We start from the raw sequence: 19,346 nt of genomic DNA on the forward strand, positions 1-19,346 counted from the left end.
TGAATTAATTTAGTAATCAGAAAAGAGCAAAATAAAACAACAACTGTTTCTATACTAGGTAAAAACAATTAAATAACTTGGTATTTTCTTACATGAAGGGAAGCACAGTATAGCAACACTCAATTTGTTCTGGAGATTAAAGCATGTGAATACAATGTGCTTTAAATTTAAGAAAATAAATTAAAAGCCACAGGTTAGAGAAATTGAAATCTGTTTAGAAAGCATATTACAGGATTTGAGAAAATCAAAGCCAACTGATTCTGACTCATAGAAGAATAAGCAGTATTTACTGACCTCTAGTATCAGGGTGGTGATCCCCCCTCAAAGATATCTATCATATTCTAATCCCTGGAAGGTAGGACTATGCTACCCTTTGTGGCAAAAGTGAATTTGTGTTGCAGGTAGAATTAAGGTTTATCAGCTGATAAAAAAAAACAGGGAGATTATCCTGGGTTATTACTATTATGGGTTATGCAATCTAACCAAAAATCTTTAACATTGAGGGGGAGGTAGAAGATGAGGTCAGAGACAACTCAAAGTGTGAAGACTTGATCTGTGGTTGCTGGCTCTGAAGATGAAGGAAGGGGCCATGGGCCAAGAAATACACTGGCCTCTAGGGGTTGGCAGTGATCCTTTGCTGACAGCCGCAGAAGAAGGGGACCTTGATCTTATGATCATAAGGAACTGATTCTGCAACCACCCTACCCTAGAGCCTCCAGAAGGAGTGTTCCATGTGGACATCTCAATTTTAATCTGGAGACCCATTCTGGCCTTTGTACCCATAGAGCTGTAAGATGCATTTGTGTTATTTTAAGCCGCTAGGTGTGTGGTAATTTGTTACAGGAATAGAAAACTAATACAATTAGCAGCAAAACAGTAGGCCCTCTCCTGAGCCAGGACATAGAACTAAATGAATGACTTGCAAGTGTTCTGTTTGTTTGTTTTACAGAGACAGTGTGTGTCAACAAACATGTGGTGCCTGAGTGGGTTGCAGGGGTGGGGGAGGAGCAGAGGGAGAGGGAATTTCAAAAAGGCTCCCCACTGAGCATGAGCCCAACACGGGCTTGATCTCACAACCCTGAGATCATGACCTGAGCTGAAATCAAGAATTGGACACTTAACAAACTGAACCACCCAAGTGCCCTGAGTCGCAAGGGTTCTTCAAATGACTGCCAGACCTTAAATCCAGGCCTGAAGAAGCCCAGTGTTCTTCTCACCAAGTGTCACCACACATATTCAACAACCATTGGCTGCCTAAATCTAATTCTGTGAGGTCACACTGGGATGACACCCTTCCATCTCCCCCAAATACTCTGTTTTTCAGACGTGGTCAGTCTTACTCCTAACATTTAATCCCTAAGACAAGAAAAGCCTGTGATTACAATTTATCTCACTCATTCTGCGACTCACCTGCTGAAAACTTATCTACAGAAGGAGACAGCAAACTTTTCCCTAAAGGGTCAAATAGTAAATATTTTAGGCTTATGATCATATGAGTCATATGCCTAAAACAGTAGGCCCTCTCCTGAGCCAGGACAAGTCATACGATCTGTGTCATAACTACTCAACTCTGCTTTTGTAGAGTGAAATCAACCGTATGTGATAGGTAAATGAATGTGTGTGTTGCTGGGTTCCAATAAAACTATTTAAAATAATCAGACAGTGGGCCAGATTTGGCCCATAGTCTATAGTCTGCTAACCCTAAAGAATAAGAACATTCTACTTTTCTCACTTTGCAAGCTGGTATTACAAGTCAAGCTTTTTAAAAAAAATAGTGAGGGGCTAGAGCAGATCAAGCAAGATTATGGTCTACAGTAAAAGGATTTATTAGGTGTCAAAGTGAATTATGATACAGTTAAGAAAACTATTTGGTGCCAATTGGGTTAACTGCAGATCGGAATTCCAGGTATGAATGGGGAATAAAAAAAGGACTCTACTCTCTCTAGATTCTACAGAGGCCCTCAGCAAGGACTGCCCAATTTTAAATGTGTGATCATGTGAAATAAGAATTTTTAAAAGTATACGGACCGTGTGAACATATGTGGGCATATGTCTAGTCTGCTAGGGCCACCGTAGCCAAGTATCACCACAGCTGGGGGCTTAGACAACCGAGATTTATTTTCTCATAGCTCTGGAGGCTAGAAGTCTGAGACCAAGGTGTGGACAATGCTGGTTCTCTCTGAGGGCTGTGAGGGAGGCTGTTCCGTGCTTCTCTCCTTGTTGCCCATGGTTTGCTGGCAATCTTTAGCATTCTTTGGCTTGTAGATGCATCACTCTGATCCCTGACTTCATGTTCACGTGGTGTTCTCCCTGTGTGTGTGTGTGTGTGTGTGTGTATCCACATTTAAATTTCCCCCTTACAACAATGCCAGTGATACTGGATTTGGGCACGCCCGAACGACCTCACTTTAATTTGACTCCTTCTATAAAGACTTTATCTCCAAATAAGCGGATATTCTGATATACTCCAAACTACTCTTGCTGGGGTGGGGGGCAATAATTCAATCTGTAATATCTCGGCTTATACATTAGGACTGCTAATGGAGCTAAAGGTTGCCATTTTTTAAACAGTAATTACATTCATTAACAAGTTTTTTTTTTAAGATTTATGTATTTATTAGAGAGACACAGACAGAACATGAGCAGGGGGTAGGGGCAGAGGGAGAAGCAGACAACCCCCTAAGCAGGGAGCCTGATGTGGAGCTCAATCCCAGGACCCCAGGATCATGATCTGAGCTGAAGGAAGGTGCTTAACTGACTGAGCCATCCAGGCACCCCAGTAATTATGTTTATTAACTATAAAGATTCAGTAAAGGTACTCTAATAGGAAAAGGTACTCTGGACTGCCTCTCAGAATTTTGGACTGGAAGAACTCATGTTTTTCATCCCTGCTCCTGGACCTTTCTGTGTTGTCTATGCCCTGCAGTCTGAAGGACACAGGGTCAGGTGGTTATCCTAAGTGGACTTCTCCATTCACTTCTAATTCTGCCAATATCCTTGGAGGCACACAGTAAGTCAAAGACCAGGGTCTCCAGTGCAACCTGTAACTGTCTACAGCATTTAGCTCTGGAGACAACGGAAGAACTGTTATCTATTAGTGTACATGTGTACTTTATTCTGGGCTCATCAACAGAGAGGGCAGCCAAGACCCTGACCTTGAATAATTCACCAATAAAGCAGCTCATGAGGAGCTTGCAGGCTTCATGGTACAGAGACTGAGGACAGTGTTTTGTGATTTTTCCTCTGAGTATGAATATTTAAGGAAAAAACCCCATTCTATTGGATTTTTTAAAGCTCCTCTGAACGTCCATACACTACACGGCGGGGGTGGGGTGGGGTGGGTGGATACTGCTACAACGTTTCTGGAAGGGTATTAGGCAACATCTATCCACATTTTAAATGTGTATGTCCTGCATTTTAGCAATTGCCTTTCTAGGAACTTAGCTTTAGAGATGCTTACACATGCACAGAAAGACATATGCACGAGTATGTTCACTGTGGAAAGGTAACCTACTGAGTTGTGAGGTGGCATGTATTTTCCCTTCAACTGCATTAAGTCCTTGAAGCTCACTTAGCTCACCTACCCTAGGGGAGTTTTGTGTAACTGGACAGAGGACACTTGGAGACAACCCCTTTAATATTTAATTTTGAAATCTTATTCGTGTCTAGTAAAATCCTTACCAGCTCATTAAAGAGAGTATTCTAGTAGGGGATGGCCTGAAGGGTACATAGACCTGGTTTCTGAGGCAAGAGGGTAAAAGTAGACAGATGGTTTCTCTCAGCTCAGAGAAGAGCCAGCAGGTCTGAGGACTGCTGCATGTCATACTGCTGCATGATTACACCTGCAATACACTCGAAGGCCTCCCGTCTACCAAAGGTCTCTTTTCAGAAGGTAGAAAAGGAAAAAGAGTAGTTTCAAAAATAATTTAAAACACTTCATGTTCTGCTTCTAAAATCTAATTTTTTGGGTTTATCCTCCTAATCTGCCAACATGACTTTGAATACTGATTCTGGCTTTCAGGAAATCCCTCCCCAGTAAGGCAACTGTAGTTTTGTTGTTGTTGTTGTTGTTGTTGTTTTTAAAAGATTTTATGTACTTATCCATGAGAGACAGGCAGATATATTGGCAGAGGGAGATGCAGGCTCCACATAGGGAGCCCGATGTGAGACTCTATCCCAGGACCCTAGGATCATGACCTGAGCCAAAGGCAGTCATTCAACCACTGAATCGCCCAGGTGCCCCAGGCAACTGTGCTTTGGCTGGTGTGTTTTCCAAGGGCTGACCTTAGCCACCATCTGACACTCCTTTGACCTTAGCCTACTCAGGTGGTGTCAGCTCCTTGATTCTTTGTATCACTAGAGACCTACCTGATGGCTTCTCTTCTATTCCCATTTCTTCAGACATATCATGATAATCTCCTAGAAATGCTTTCTGCCATCCACGTAGGCAACGGAAACCAGTTTGATAATCTCATCAAGAACAGAACTGGCTCCATCTAGACCAAGAGGGTTTTGCATAACACCACGCTGACCAGATGCTATTTTACGTTGAGGATTCACAAATTGTCCACTTCATTTTTGTAATAAATATACTGGTGACAGTTGCCAGATTACCTGTCTGTAATTCCCTAAATATACATTTTTCTTTTGAAAGACTGAGAAACTGGCCCATGTCTAGTTTGTTTATTTCTTTTCTCTCAGCTTTTTGTGATTTCCTAGAATGTGAAGGACAGAGTTTGGGGATGATGTGCCTATGTACTTTCTATGCTTGCTAAGTAATCAGGCCGTGCATGTGCACACAGAGAGAGGCCATCGCTCATCTGATGTGCCTCAAATTCCCTGCTTGGGAAGTCTCCTCTGCATTGTTTGTTTGCTTAAGTATCATTTTGCCTCTGCAGAGATGGTACCCATAGCAGGAATGCTGGCTGGCAGGACTTGGGATGGAAGAAGAAAAGAAGATGGAAAGAAGACTAGGAATTTCCTGGACACTGGGCACAAGGGGAGATTCCCAAGGCTCCTGGCTCAAAATGAAGCCAATTGAGGACAAGCCAGACTTGGTTTGCACGGAAAGCACGGGCCACTTACTCTTTCAGCTGCTTGGTTAGCTTTACCACCTGAGAGGCCAGCGACATGCAGGTCTCCACCACCACCAGGTACCGGGAGCACAGCGTGTGCCCATGACGCTCGGCGCTCTGGGAGGGCTTTTCCCCAGCATGGTTTTGCATGGTGACATTTGCTCCATATTCAACCAGTGTCTATTAGAAAATGCAGAGACATGTGATCGTGACAAAACCTCCCCTGCAACATTATTTTCCCCCATGCAACATTTTTTTACTGACTGTAAGAGAAAGGTGAATGGAGCTTTTCCTATTAACCCAACACCAGTTACCAGAGCCCATAGCAGGGTGGGGAAGGGGGTGAAGGGTATCATTCTGTACAAGAAGCCTCTGGTGAGCTTGCAGGGGTTGATATCAGACACCTCCCTTGGAGCCTACAAACTGGCAACAGAACCAGTCCTACCACTACCAATCCCACCCAGCCTTGGGATCTGTGAGGGGCAGAGCCTGCTGCTGTCTTGAGGGGTCTGTCCCCTGAGGAGGCAGTGGCTGGGGTGAGCTGCTTTGTCCCTTTCAGTGGGCGGGTCCATAAAGTTGTTGATGCCTGTAAGGAGAGAGTGGAATTTTGTTTACCTGTTCCCATTTGCTTGGGGAGCATATGTGATCTGTTGCTGAGCCTACCCCATCAAAAATAAAAAGAACTGGAGAGATGACCAGCAGAGGCTGTGAAGCAGCTCACACTCCCTCCATGCAGCTGGAAAGAATATGACCCATGGATTGAGCAGAGATTGTGCATGGGGGCTTGGGGTAAGCTTGTTATCACCCCACTACAGGAGAGGTCTCCAGCAGCAAGAGCAGTGAGTTGACACAGGCAGAGGGAAGTGTATGGGATGAGGAGGATGTGAAGCTGGGGTCAGGTATCTGTGGGGAGGCTCCAGAGAGCCCTCTGAAGACCTCATCCAATATGCCCAGCAGAGGGTCAGCATCTGAAGGCTGCCAGGGAGGACATGAATGGCCCACCACAGTGCGCCAAAGAAGCAACGATGACTTTAGGGGAGCATGCCATGACCTCTGCCAGTTAAGCAAAGAGACAGTTAACTTTTCTCTCCTACCTCCTGGTCTCCAACACTGAGCCCAGCAGAGAGAGGGGAACAGGAGCTAATGTGATGTGTACAAAGTGAAGCATGCCTCCGTCCTCGTACTGTCTCCCTTGAAGCCTGAGTCTTATTCAGGTTGGAGAGCAGAATACTTTGAATCAGAAGTGACACCAAGATTTATGGAATCTGGCCAAGGCATCAGTTAGGAAAGAAGAGAGACTTGATGGACCGTGGTTGACATCATTAATTAAAAAAAAAAATCAAAATTCTTTTCTAGTTCTACTGGTGACATGAGATGCCACAAAAAGCTGTTACATCAATATTAATCAGCTGCTACCATCTGCCACCTCCTTTGACACCATCAAGATGAGACTGGACCTCTGGTTTTCTATTAGGAAAGGGTGGTATTGTTTTTAGAAGAGACCAGTAGGATTTTTAAATTCCTAGATTGCTTAAACTCGGAGATCACGAGGAGCATCATCTTCTGGTTTATGACCAGCACCATGAAAGGCCGATCTACCACGAAGTCACTGCCATGGACCTGACAGCGGTGGTGCAGCCCACCCAGAGCATCCCTGTCAGCACTCACTGCTCCCACTCCCTTGACTCTGGCCTCTGCCAGTTCCCTCCCTGAGCTTCCTATACTCAGTTTCTGCCTCCCCTCAAAGGGGCTCACCCTCTGTTCTACCTTTGGTCTGTGTCTTTTTTTTTAATCTCACACCCAGTGGATAGACCCGCTTCCAAGATTATCCAAGTTTCCACAGCCACGGCGTCTAGTGCCAAAAATATCATTTGTGTGAAGTGGAAAGATGAATGGTCCACAAGCACAGACAGCCTCTCTTCACATAGAAAAGAAAAATAAGCAAAATCTTAAACAGAATTAGTGCTATCAGCTGGTTTTCTTTGGCTTTCAGCCACTTATTAGCAGATAAAAAAAAAAGTTCAAGACTATGACATAGTAGGGTGTTCTGTGAAACGGACAAAATTGAAGTTTTCAGTTATATTCAATTATTTTTCCACCACAAAAAGTCACGCCACCCCTATCATCTTCTGTAGATACTGGTAATCATTTAAAAACATTTCTTTCTTTCTCTGCTCTCCTTTCTCATCCCTGCTTCTACAGAGTGATGCCTTCAAGGAGAAGAGGCACATGTTGCCGACATTAATGGAGAAACTTCCAGAGCCCTGGAATATTTCCCATCAACTTTGTTCTCCAAAGGGCAGATGCTCTAGATACCTCTTGCCTTTTGCTTTTATTACTCCCTTGCCTTTCCCAGTGACAGGATTTCCAGATCTTCCCCTGTCATTTCCAGGGTCCCCTCTACCTTTCCCAAGCAACTCGTTCTCTGCCCGGGTTTCTCTTTTGGATACAGTCTACCCACATACAGCAGGAAGCCAAGAAGTTCCTGTTGAGTCAGCACACTGAGTTGCAATAAAAGAAACCACACATAATAAGGCAAAGAAGGATGCTGCCTTCTTAGAGGTGCTACATACACACAGCTTATCTAGGACCATGTGAGCTCAGTGAGGTCAAGTGTCTTCTTTCATCATGGCCCTCAGCAGTATGTGTCAGTCAGGAAACGGCTTTCCTACATCTTGGGCAGGTGTGGGACACATCCAAAGATGCTGGGTCATTTTCCATGATAAGAATGATGAGATTGGTCTGAGGCTGGTAATGATGCATTATATGATTCATAAATTAAATTCCAGGCTGAATCTAAATAAATTTCGCTTCAATGTAAAGCCTTTCCCTCCTTCACAAGGTCATCCCTTGCTCCTCCTCCTTCTCATTGGTCCCCTTCTCTCTGCTTTGTCACTGAGGGCCTTAACATTTTTTTTAAGTCAAGGGATCTATCTGTTTTTTTTTTATTTTTTTTATTTTTTTATTTATTTTTTGATCTATCTGGTTTTTACATTCACACATGCCTCAACCTTCTGAGGACCCTCACTGGGCTTTCAGCCATGTGTTACTATGACGGCGGCACTAGGTTTGGCTCAGCCTCGTACACCAAAATATTCGGCAGAGAGGTGCGGTTCTGACTTGTCTTTTTGTGGCAACTCCACATGCTCTAAGCAATCCTCCTGTATACTCTCTCAGGTGGCTGGGGGCACAGGGAGGAACCTCCCCACCTCTTCTGTGGCTCTGCTCCTCAATCTTACACTCTTACACACACAGACCATGGTAACATGTGTGAGGCAGGTAGGACTACAAGGATGAGGCCACCTGAGGCTGTTGGGTGGAGAGGCTGCCAAACTACCTAGTCTGCCTAAGGGCTGAGGGGAACCATAATGGTATATCTGAGGCCTCCCTGTAATCAGTTCTGGGGCTTTCTGAAGGCATTTGAGAAGCTCCACCCTGTCCCAGAGAAAGGGGGAACCACAGCCCTCCTTCTCCAGTCCCTTCTGACATCCTGCAACACTCAAGGAGAAACCTGTAGGACTCTTTATGCCAACATTTCTGTGGATTTCTGGATATACGAATATATCAACTTAATTCCTTATTATCTACTATAGCAGAAAAAGCTGACTTAATCTACACATTTCTTCCAGCAAACAAAATTTCCATTTTTTGTTTCATTACTTGATGAACTCATTTATCTCCTCAAAGCAGCAGAGTCTGTGTACCTGTATGCACCCGAGGTAGCCATGCTGGGAGGCTACATGGACCGCGCTGTTGCCATCTTGGTCCACTTCATCCAATGAGATGCCCTGTTCTTGCATAAACTGAAGAAGCCAAAGAAGAATTTTTTCCTATAAACACAAAGACAGTTGCTATTAATGGAATATCATGAATATCATGTAGCAAGTCTGAAAAAAAGACAAAGGAAAACAAAACTCTAACATGAGAAGCTTTCATACACCTAGGTTTATCATATCAGCAGAACATACCCTTCATTCTGAACTGAAAATCCAAGCATCTCTCTGGCTCAAGTCCATGAAAGAGGAACGCTCAGAGAAGTTGAAGAGTGGAAAGTTATGTCAAAAATGCTCTTGTTTTACTTACTTACTCAAGAGATGCAAAATTGATTTACAGAAAGTTTTGAGTACTTCCTCCAAGTCACACAGCTAGACAGATCAAAAGTGGGGGCCAGGATCTGAGTCTTTCCATGCTAAGGCAATGTTTTTGCTACTTTGTTATGCTGTCTTTAGGGTTCCAGAATATTACATTAGGAGAACCAGCTTCTCCTCTGAAGCTGATAACGTTTCAACCACACCTTCATGATCCCAGACCTCCTGCAATCAACAGACTGACAAGGAGAAACACAAGCTTAAATTGTTAAGCATAAGATAACCTCACTGAAAGAAAACCAGGACGCTCTTGATTTTTCTGACCAAATGTTAGTGAAATTTCAAAAGGAAAGGTTTCCCTTATTCCTTGTTAAGTGGAGAGCACTCAATGCTCTGAATACAACCTTTCAAGAGCAAGGACACAGTGTGCTCAGCATGTTGTCAAAATCCGTTTGCATTTTACCCACTGAGTATTTTGTGGTATTTTCATGTTATGTTTGGCCTCAGGAGAAAGCAGGGGGATGGGATTTCACTGTTTTAAAATAGAAGAATTAAATATAATGTTAAAAAAATATAAGAGTGGTAAAAACAACAGCATGAAGTTTAGTGAGTGGAATTTGACATTTAAAAAAATGATCATGTGTTTGAAATAGCCTTGAACCTCTCCTTAGCCTTTGAAAGGTTTTTTTTTTTTCTATTTTTCTTTTTTTTCCCCTCTTTTTCCAGTTCCTTGCTCAGACTGGTCATGAACTTTTATACTTTTCTGTATTAAATTTGCCTTCACCTTCTGAACATGCCAACTAATCTGCTAAAGGAATGTTGGATAAAAATAGCCAACTCTAATGCTTCAGCCCTCGTTGGGGAGGTGCAGGGCACTATTTATGAAGGCACTGGCAACATCAGGGACAGGACAAACATCTGCACCTTACTCCTCTTTTCACGTGAGTGAGCAAGGAGTAAGACCCCTAAAAAACAAGAAGGGAAACATGTAATCAATACCTATAACCTACCAGGAAGGCACGCAGGAAAAGCAGATGGAGTGTCAGCTGCAAAAGCAGACAGACGCTGTACAACATGAAACCCTCAACATCCGTGGAGAATGAGGTGGAGCAGAGCCTGGAGACCAGGGCTGGGAGCTACAATCTGGACAAGGGTATGCAGATATGCTTGTCCTTTTCTTCAGAGGCAAACTGAAGAAAGTTGGGGCTGATATTTGGACCAGCATGGGTGATGTTTCATCTGTACAGGGCGGAACGACTTTCTTTACTTTTTCTAATTAGGAAGAGAAAAAACAGTATGACTTTGATTTGGAGTCAGATGATTCTACTGTGTGATCTTAACTCCTTAAAAGATCTGGGTGAGTGGACATACTGCGGGATGAGAAAACATAACCAACTGGTTTGAAGCCAATGGTGAAGATCTGGAAACATCAAGAGGGCAGGTTGCCATGACTCGACAGGTAAAAAGGACAGTACTGCCACCTCAGTGGGTTGTTCTGAAGCGTGTGGTCACTTGGCTTGCTCTATGATATTAAGTCATGGAATCTTAAAATTGCAGAGTGGGAGAGACTTCAGGGAATTATCCAATTCAAACACCCTTGTTTGACAAATCCAAAAGCCAAAGAAGACAAGTATATATTCTCTGATGTTCTAGCAGCCCCTTTCTTCAGCAAGTCAAGTTCAGAGGATTGCAAGATCATTTGAAATATTCTATATATACCTTCTTGTCAGGCATATTTTCACATTTTTCAGATTCAATTAATATTAAAGTGGATAAGTCTGTTCCACCTCTACAGAAGATGCCCTTTGCCATCATTCACAGTGTTTTGACTTTTAATAACAGGGTTGTCAGAAGCAGAATACTGTATTTCAAAAGAGTAGGAATTTTTCCCTTGTAGAAACATGGAGAAGAATCTAGAGACCTGGACTTTGCAGTGGCTTGAAAATCTGGTCAAACAGGCCAAGGTTTGTATGAGGCAAGAGCTGCGTTGGCTCCCAATGCTCTTCCAAGTTAATTCGTATTGTTCAAGAACCTGCCTTCTTTTCTTCTGATGGCATGAAAAACTCTTCCTTATAATTAGAGATCTTACCCAATTCAATATGCAAGATTTATATAAAGGAAGAACCATTATTCTATTGTTCAGAACAAGGAAGGTCTTTGCCCAGCACCCCAAATTCAGTTTTGTGTTCTGAAGTTGGCAATGTACTTTATTTTTTATTTTTTTAAAGACTTTATTTATTTATTCATGAGAGACACAGAGAGAGAGAGAGAGAGACAGAGGAGAGACACAGGCAGAGGGAGAAGCAGGCTCCATACACGGAGCCTGACGTGGGACTCGATCCTGGGTCTCCAGGATCAGGCCCTGGGCCGAAGGCAGCGCTAAACCGCTGAGCCACCCAGGCTGCCCCGGCAATGTTCTTTAGTAAGAAGCGACATAATCCATCTGTTCACTGATAAATTTCATGGAAACAAAAACTCTTGAATTCTCGGGTTCTGGTAAAAGCACATTTAGCATCCACTCTCAGAGAAATGTTGCTTTCTGCTCTGATTCTGGAGAACACGCCAGCAGAAATCGATGGTCTTATAATTCAAACAGCGGCTTATAGGAGAAATAGCCAATAAAGAGAATAAATACAACTATCTTCTCCAACTAAGAAGGGTCTTTATGAATGCATATGTGTATTAAATATATATGCAGTGAGTCTACCTTCTTTCTTAGACATTCAGTGCTCTCTTCCTGTGCGTGCATGTGCATGTGCGTATGTGTGCATGTGTGTGTCAGGGAGATGTTCAAAGAAGAATGTAATTTCTTTTCTTTTTTTTTTTTAGTATTTTATTGATTTATTTTAGATAGTAAGAGAGAGAGCTGGGGGTGGGGGCGGCTGCAGAGGGAGATGGAGAAGACTCCCTGCTGAGCAGAGAACCTGATGTGGGGCTCCATCCCAGGACCCTGGGATCATGACCTGAGCAAAAGGCAGACTCTTGACCGACTGAGTCACTCAGGTGCTCCAAGAATATAATTTCTGATTTTTATTTTTCTCATAAGTACTGCTTTCAGAAATCATCCAATGAAGTCATACGGATGGAGAGGCTGTTCTGTGTTATTTCTGTTTTACGGAATGCCTCTCCAACTTAACATTTTACCCATCTACGCACACACTCATTGATCCATTCAGTTTTCATCTCTTGACTAAAAACTTCCTTCATGTCCTGGTTTCCTCTTCTGGGGATTTTCTGCTCTTTCAGTGACCTGTTTATTGGTGTATTTTCTGTGTTCTTAACAGCAATGCAATTAGTTTAATGAGGCAATTAAAACATGTAATTTACCAGATTTTCTGGACAAAGTCTAATAAAAACTGTAATTGGAAAGGGTGCCATAGGTTTATTACTAGCATCAATATAGTCTCTACAGTTTTCGTTTAACTAAGTCCTAAAGGAGGCAGCTTTTTCTGCAATCGTATATCATCAAATCTAATACACTATCAATTCTAGGATTCAGTCTGGTTTTTGAGATGTTGAAGTATAAAAAAGTGACAAGCCATAATTTCATGATGTCATTTATGATAAGATAAATGGAGAATCCAGAGATAATAAAATGTGAGAAAAAAAGAATATATCCAAGGATTTCTTAAATAGGTTAAGGTCTAAATAATTCTTTTTGCCAAGTTTCCCTTATGCTTTACTTATGGTAAAATACATAAACTGAACAATATTGATATCAATAAAAATAGGAAATTGGAAGACATCCAATAATCCTAAGAACCAACATTTATGTCTGCTCTGTGCCAGCAATGGGCAGCGCTTCATGTGGCTTTTTTCTACTTAGTCTTCAGAGCTGCCTGGTGAAGCAGGTTCTTTTATCTCTACGTTAGAGATGAAAAAACTGACATCCAGAGAGATAGTTCCTTTTTTAAAAAAAATATATGTCTCCAAGGCCACCAAACTAGTAAGTGGTAGAGCTACGATTTAAACCCAGATACAGAGTCAGTGTTCTTCAGGTCTCTGCTTTCTCTCTACTGAGTATGAACATCCACAACCACTCACTGACCCATGACCCCTGATTCTGTAATGGACATGCTTATTTGGCACCCCCTTGGGTCACAGAAAGCACAGTTAACAGCCCATCATCCTGTGGGTTCACGGAGCTCTGTGTCACCGAGGCTGTTTCAGAGATCTGGCCTTGGAGAGCAGATAGATGCTCATTCTAATCAAAGACTTTTCTATTTTGTTTTCATCTGCAATTACAGCACTGTCCACATGGTTTCCTGATTTTCACCCCAGGATGGTGAAAGAAAGAAGTCAAGAGAATAGCTTGCTTTTTTGATTGCAGAGAAACAGTAACATGTAGCCTGTTGAAGAATCCCTCTTGCCAGCATGCCTATCACTGTTTGTGACCATTCATAGGAACTGAGCCTTTTCTTTTTCCAAAAAGTACCTGCCCACCCACCCACGTTAGGTCCAACATTTAAAATGGGGAACACACGCAGCGCAGGCAAAGGTGCCCTTGGTATATGCCGAATGCTATGACGGACCTTGTTTCTGTAGCAGGATCTCCTTACCAAAAGTCATAGGAAAGACTCAGGACTGAAACAATCACAAGGTTTGATGCTTGAAGGTAACACAGAGTCCACTGAGCCAATAATGTCCAGGGCAGAATGGGCTGGAATCCCTACGCAGTGAAGGGCAACAGCTTTGCTGGGGGCAGGCATGAGCATGCAGGAACCTCCGTGGTGAAAGAACCCAGCCCCAGTTGCACAGCTGGTGGCTCTGTCTTGAGACCATTCTGGCTCACTTGTTTCGCCAGCAACATCTCTCTCCTGGGACAGCAAAGCAGGCTGACTGGAGGCCATTCCTGCTTTATCCTTGAGTTTCCTCCACAGCTTTTGCCTTGGCACTCCCCATGGCTGCCTCTGCTCTGGACAATCAGGCCATGAAATAATTGCATCCTCTGAGATTTCATGTGTCAGGATGAGGAAAATCGATTAAATCACCCAAAGATCTATCACTCCAGGAGACCACTAAAAACTGCTGGCTGCCCTGTGGTACTGGAGTTTTTAAGGTCATTTTTACAAGAAAAAGGACACAAATTGGGAGTCAGAGAGAGCCCGGTCTTTCAAAATCTATATGAGGGGCAGAGGGCAATGAAAATAAACCAGGAGAGGAATTTTGCTCTGCACTATCCTTTCCAGAGGTATTTACTCAAGAAACAAGACCAGAACACGCTCAAGTGCCTGCCTGATATCGAAAAACTTGCATGTGCTGAATCCATTAGAAAACTTTTTGGTAATAGTCTTCCTTGTGAAAATATTAGCCTTGTCCTGGTTCCAAGTTCAGCATCTCCACAGGTTATCTGTTACATAAGTGCCTGTGGGAGGACACAGAATGGCTGGACAGAAGAGAATTCACAGCTCTAAAGGGCTTCTAGGCTTTCCACATGGATAGGAATGCTCTCCTAAGGGCACTGTTGGGCTGGCCTTGCTCCACACTGGACTCAAGGTCATTAACAATGCTTATCAGCTTGAAATAACCACCTGGATGCTGACACTAGCATGAGGCAAATGTCTGACATGGCTCTTCAATTAGGTCACCCATTTCTGTATTTTCCTCGAGTCTGGTCAAGTAGGCCATGCCATCACCCACCAGTCCCAGAAAGGGCACCTGCTCTTGGTTCTGTCCCAGTAGGTTCACAATTATGAGAAACCCACTGCGAGAGCTGAACGGAGAAAGTGGCATGCATTAAGCAGCATTTCCCAAGACAAAGAATGCCGGGAGCCCAATTATTTACTTAGAGTCTCAGCACAGTGATGCAATCCTTTCCTCCTTTTCTTTGGCAAGCCCTACCAAAAGTGCAGGTAGTCTTTCCACTGGTATCTGAAATTCCTTGTGAGGAAAGAAGAGCGAAATGAAATCAGAGATATGAAACATTTATGCAGGCAGTCTGGGAATAAATAACATTCCATTTTAGACCAAAAATGATTTATGAAGATCATCAGTGATGACATTCTTCTGGTCACTTGAAAATTCTATTCTCCCCCTTGCCAGTATAAACAACAAAAAAGGGCATCCTTAGCAAATGCTCATTAACTATTATGGTTGTTGGTAGAATTCTGTGGCTGGGGCTTGCAAGGACACTACACAGAGAGAATGGAGTGATTATTTCAAAGATAGTGGCTTTGAAAAAAATTTTTTTTTCCAGATCAGCCTAACGTTGACAGATTTTAAATGTTCCTCCTGCTTCTTTCTTCATCTCATAAATTTAGTGCCAGGTTCTCCCTTCTTTGATGAGCTGTGTATCACAGTGTGTTGTTAGCTAACATTGTGAAAAAGTCTTCCTCAGCTAGATCAATGCTGCTGTAAACAGGCTAAACAAATTATCTACGTCAGCGAGACAAAACAGGATCTGGTTTTCTAGTCACAGGGTCTCAGCTGAGATGCAATCTCTGCTTCCTAGGCATGTGCAAGTTACTTAAATTTCTTTCTTCACTCTCATCTACAGAATGGCTAAGAACAATAGAATCCAACAGCATTGTTTTAAGGAACAAGTCAGATAATGCATGCAAAACCCAATGGCCTGGTGCCTGGCACATACTGGAAACATTACATATTAATATGTATGTATATAACTGAAGTCACCATGGCACCAAATAGCTAGCACCTAACACGGACTCCCACTAGAGAAAGACTGTAGTGATATTCTCCAAGGGTATTTTTTGAACTTGAGATTGTCATGCTCGAAAAAGCATAATCTCTTGTTGACAATACCACAATTTACTGCCATTGGGAAAGTTTTTGAAGCCAAAGGGGATATGGTTATATGCACGAGAAGCAATTTTCTTTGCCACAAACAAATATGATTAAATCTATTTTAATACAGTGCTGACTTTATTTATTTTTTTAAGACTGAGATTGGCATTTTGTGGTTCCAATTTAAAATACATATATAATTTATACTTACCCTTCTCAAAGGGAGTTACTGGTTATTTTTTTTACTCCATACCCTGGACTGTGATCTGTCTACATCAATTACTCATACCAGGATTTCCTATTGTAGAAACTGGTTGTAACTGAGACACATTTATAGTTACTGTGTTTGTTTATTTTTAATAGAGGGAGACTTCCTTAATTATTGACTTACTGAAGATTTCCCCTTTAATGTTGGGTACAAGAAAATTTATCATTTTCCCTTTTGACAAAAATTAAATTCACTTATCGTAGAAAACTTGAAAAATACTGAAAAATACAAAAAAGAAGATAAAAGCCACTTCTAATTCTACCCTAAGTGATATCTACTATAAACATGTTGTGACAGTTTTTTCTGTAGTCTTATCACCTACTTCTCTTCTTCTCTCTCCAGAATTCAAAGCTGGTAACCAAATTTTATGAATGGTTTTGTATCACACATTTTAATATTATATAATGACCATGTTTTCTCATAAAATTTCATCATAGGTATGTAGCTTCATTATTTATCCAATACCTTAATTATGGAATATTTAGGTTATTTAAGCATGTTTTTCATTAAAATATATTACAAGGAAATAATGGCTTATAAATCTGATCATTAAAAATTCTTCCTACCTGGCCAAAGCAACCTGCGTAATGAATCAGGCTTGGGAAATCCTTAGAACAGCTCAGCTCAGCGATGGCTTCGGTTTCACTCACCATCCAGCGGACACACTCCAACTGACCATTCTAGGTTGGAAAGAAGAAGAAAGAAAGAAATTCAAGGTAATTCAGGTTTGAAAAACACCTCATAGATGGTAATTTTGCCAAGGGAAGAAATCGCATTAATTTTGGTTCTTGTATTTGGCTCCATTTATTTGTAGTATATCATCTGTTTTATCTCTGGTCTGTGCTTATGGTTCAAAATCAGTTGGGGGAATTTTATTAAAATGCATTTTCATAATTGTAATCAGGCAAATTGAGGCACAATTTGTATACTATAAAATATACTCTACCCTTTTTAAATACAGAGTTTGAGGACTTTTGACAAATATATACTCTCTTGTGACTACTGCTCCAATCAAGATACAGAACATTTCATTCTCCCCTTTCCCCAAATTTCTAGGACTCCTCTGGTCTTAGGTCTTCACTTTTGCCCCAGTGATGGGATTTCTATCACAACAGACAGAGTATGTAATCTTCTGGGTCTTACTTATGACACTCAGTATTCATTCTTTTGAGATTCATCTAAGCTTCTGCTTGTATGAAAGGTTTGTTCTTTCTTGTTGCTGACAAGTATTCTATTGTATGAATATATCAGTATTTCTTTATTCATTAGCTCTTAGAATAGCCTTTTATAAACCCTGAGAATCTGAAATGGTAGGATTCCAAAATAAAGAAAGAGCAAATAACATTATACTGGCTCAACTGCTACGGTGACTCTGTCCCCTCACTGGCTCTTTCCTCCTATGCTGAGATCCCCCCATACTGTACAAACCAGGAAAGCACCTGTGACATGTATAAATAACTTAGTCATTAGGATCCAGACTTGAATGGATTTAAATCCTTAAAACACTACTTAGTTATAAGACCTTGACTAAGTTGCTTCCTCTCTGATACTCAGTCTTCTCATCTGTAAAATGGCAGGGATAGTAGTAACTACCTCATAAAGTTACTGAGAGCAGCAGATAAGACAAAGCATGTGAACTTCATCAGAATACAACACTTGTTACCTTTTACTGGTAGTGCACTCTCTTACATCCTTTGTAACACAAATGAGACATTCAGCTGCCTTCCTGGTTTACAAAGTGTGGGGCCTTAGCCCAGGAGAAAAGAGCTACCATGCCATGGAGTCTGGGAAGTCTATTCTAGACATGAGATGTAAGAGGTAATCTGCTCATTTTTTATCTACGCTTATTTGGATAGTGGGATTTCAAGTAGTCAGCTCTCAACTGTTCACAAGCTGAAACTATTCTTCCATTGGGGAAATCCACCAGGATCAGGTGGGTGCTCAATAGTTTCCAGGTACCACACTGGATTTGTCTCCTCCCTCCTCTGCCCTATTTGTTGCCATGGGAGGTTGGTCTGTATGGGCTGCCTCCCTTGCCCCCTGGGTTTGACTGATGGAGAATGTTGGGCAGGACACCAAGAAAGGAGAATGAGTTTAAGGTCCCCTCTTTTTCTGCCTTTCCCAACTCCCACAGGGGTGCCGTTGGCTGCTGTGTCCCTCTACCAGTCAAAGGTAAAAAATCAGCCAGTTCTTCCATTCAGCCCTCTCTATTGCTCGTGACCCTCCCTGGCCCCTCAGGCTCTCAGGTGGTAATAGTGTTCTGCTCTGATCTTCAGGATACTGCACTTTTCTTCTTGGGCTCCTTACACCGCACCCATCATCCTTTGGTATTTGAATCCTTCATTAAAGATGTTCTTCAAATTGCATAATTTGAGCATGCCAACTGTTTCCTACCAGGATTAAAATAAAACTGTGACACCATGTGCTTCATTCTCTCTGAATAAAGAAAGGAATGGGAACTGGACTGAGCAACTACTAGGGAAGACAGTTCTTATCGACTGGCATTTACACAGAACACAGAAATATAAGGCGATATTCCTGATTTTAATGACTTGAGTCCTCTTTTTTTTCTTGGTCAATCTAACTAAAAGTTTACTGATCTTTAAAAATCTATTCATAGAACCAGATTTGGTTTTGCTGACTTTTTCTATTTCTTTTTTCTGCTTTCCACTGCATTTATTTCTCCTTGAATTTTTAAATTTATTTCCCTCTGCTTGTTTTGAATGTAGTTTGCTTTTCTTTTTCAAATTTAAGGTAGAAGGTTAAGCTATTAACTTTAGATCTTTCTTATTCCTTTTTTTTAATACTGGCATTTATGGCTATAAATTTCCCTCTTAGCATTGCTTTAGTTGCATCTTAAGTGATAATATACTGCAATTTCATTCATCTCCAAATATTTTTCAGTTTCCCTTGTAATTTCTTCTTTGATAAATGATTATGTTGGAGTGTGTTAGTTCCAGATACTTGTATCTCTAATTTCCTTCTGTTACTGATTTCTAATTGCATTTCATTATAGTTAAAGGACATACTTTGTATGATTCCATTCCTTTCATCTTCATTGAACCTGTTCTGTGGCCCAACATATGGCCTATTCTGGAGAATGTTACATCTGTATTTGGGGAGAATGTGTATTCTGCTGTTGTTGGATATAGAATGTTCTGTTAGATGTCG

General features: G+C 41.7%; 2 protein-coding genes across 7 annotated transcripts in view; both read right to left on the bottom strand.

The window, feature by feature from the left end:
* LOC129494628 (uncharacterized) overlaps window positions 1–19,346 on the bottom strand; it is a gene marked incomplete at its 5' end in the record, with an annotated part of 613,327 nt that overhangs the window by 170,226 nt on the left and 423,755 nt on the right.
* Window positions 1–19,346, bottom strand: part of SNCAIP (synuclein alpha interacting protein) — a 148,654-nt gene that overhangs the window by 14,294 nt on the left and 115,014 nt on the right. For all 6 annotated transcript variants that reach the window (XM_055302158.1, XM_055302160.1, XM_055302157.1 and 3 more), the window contains 3 exons: window positions 16,742–16,855; window positions 8,780–8,905; window positions 5,086–5,255 (listed from right to left, as the gene is read on the bottom strand). In XM_055302158.1, coding sequence (XP_055158133.1) covers window positions 5,086–5,255; window positions 8,780–8,905; window positions 16,742–16,855 — 410 coding nt within the window. The remainder of the gene's footprint in view (window positions 1–5,085; window positions 5,256–8,779; window positions 8,906–16,741; window positions 16,856–19,346) is intronic.

The sequence above is a fragment of the Nyctereutes procyonoides genome, unplaced genomic scaffold (assembly GCF_905146905.1).
Source record: "Nyctereutes procyonoides isolate TBG_1078 unplaced genomic scaffold, NYPRO_anot_genome, whole genome shotgun sequence".
Taxonomy (NCBI): domain Eukaryota; kingdom Metazoa; phylum Chordata; class Mammalia; order Carnivora; family Canidae; genus Nyctereutes; species Nyctereutes procyonoides.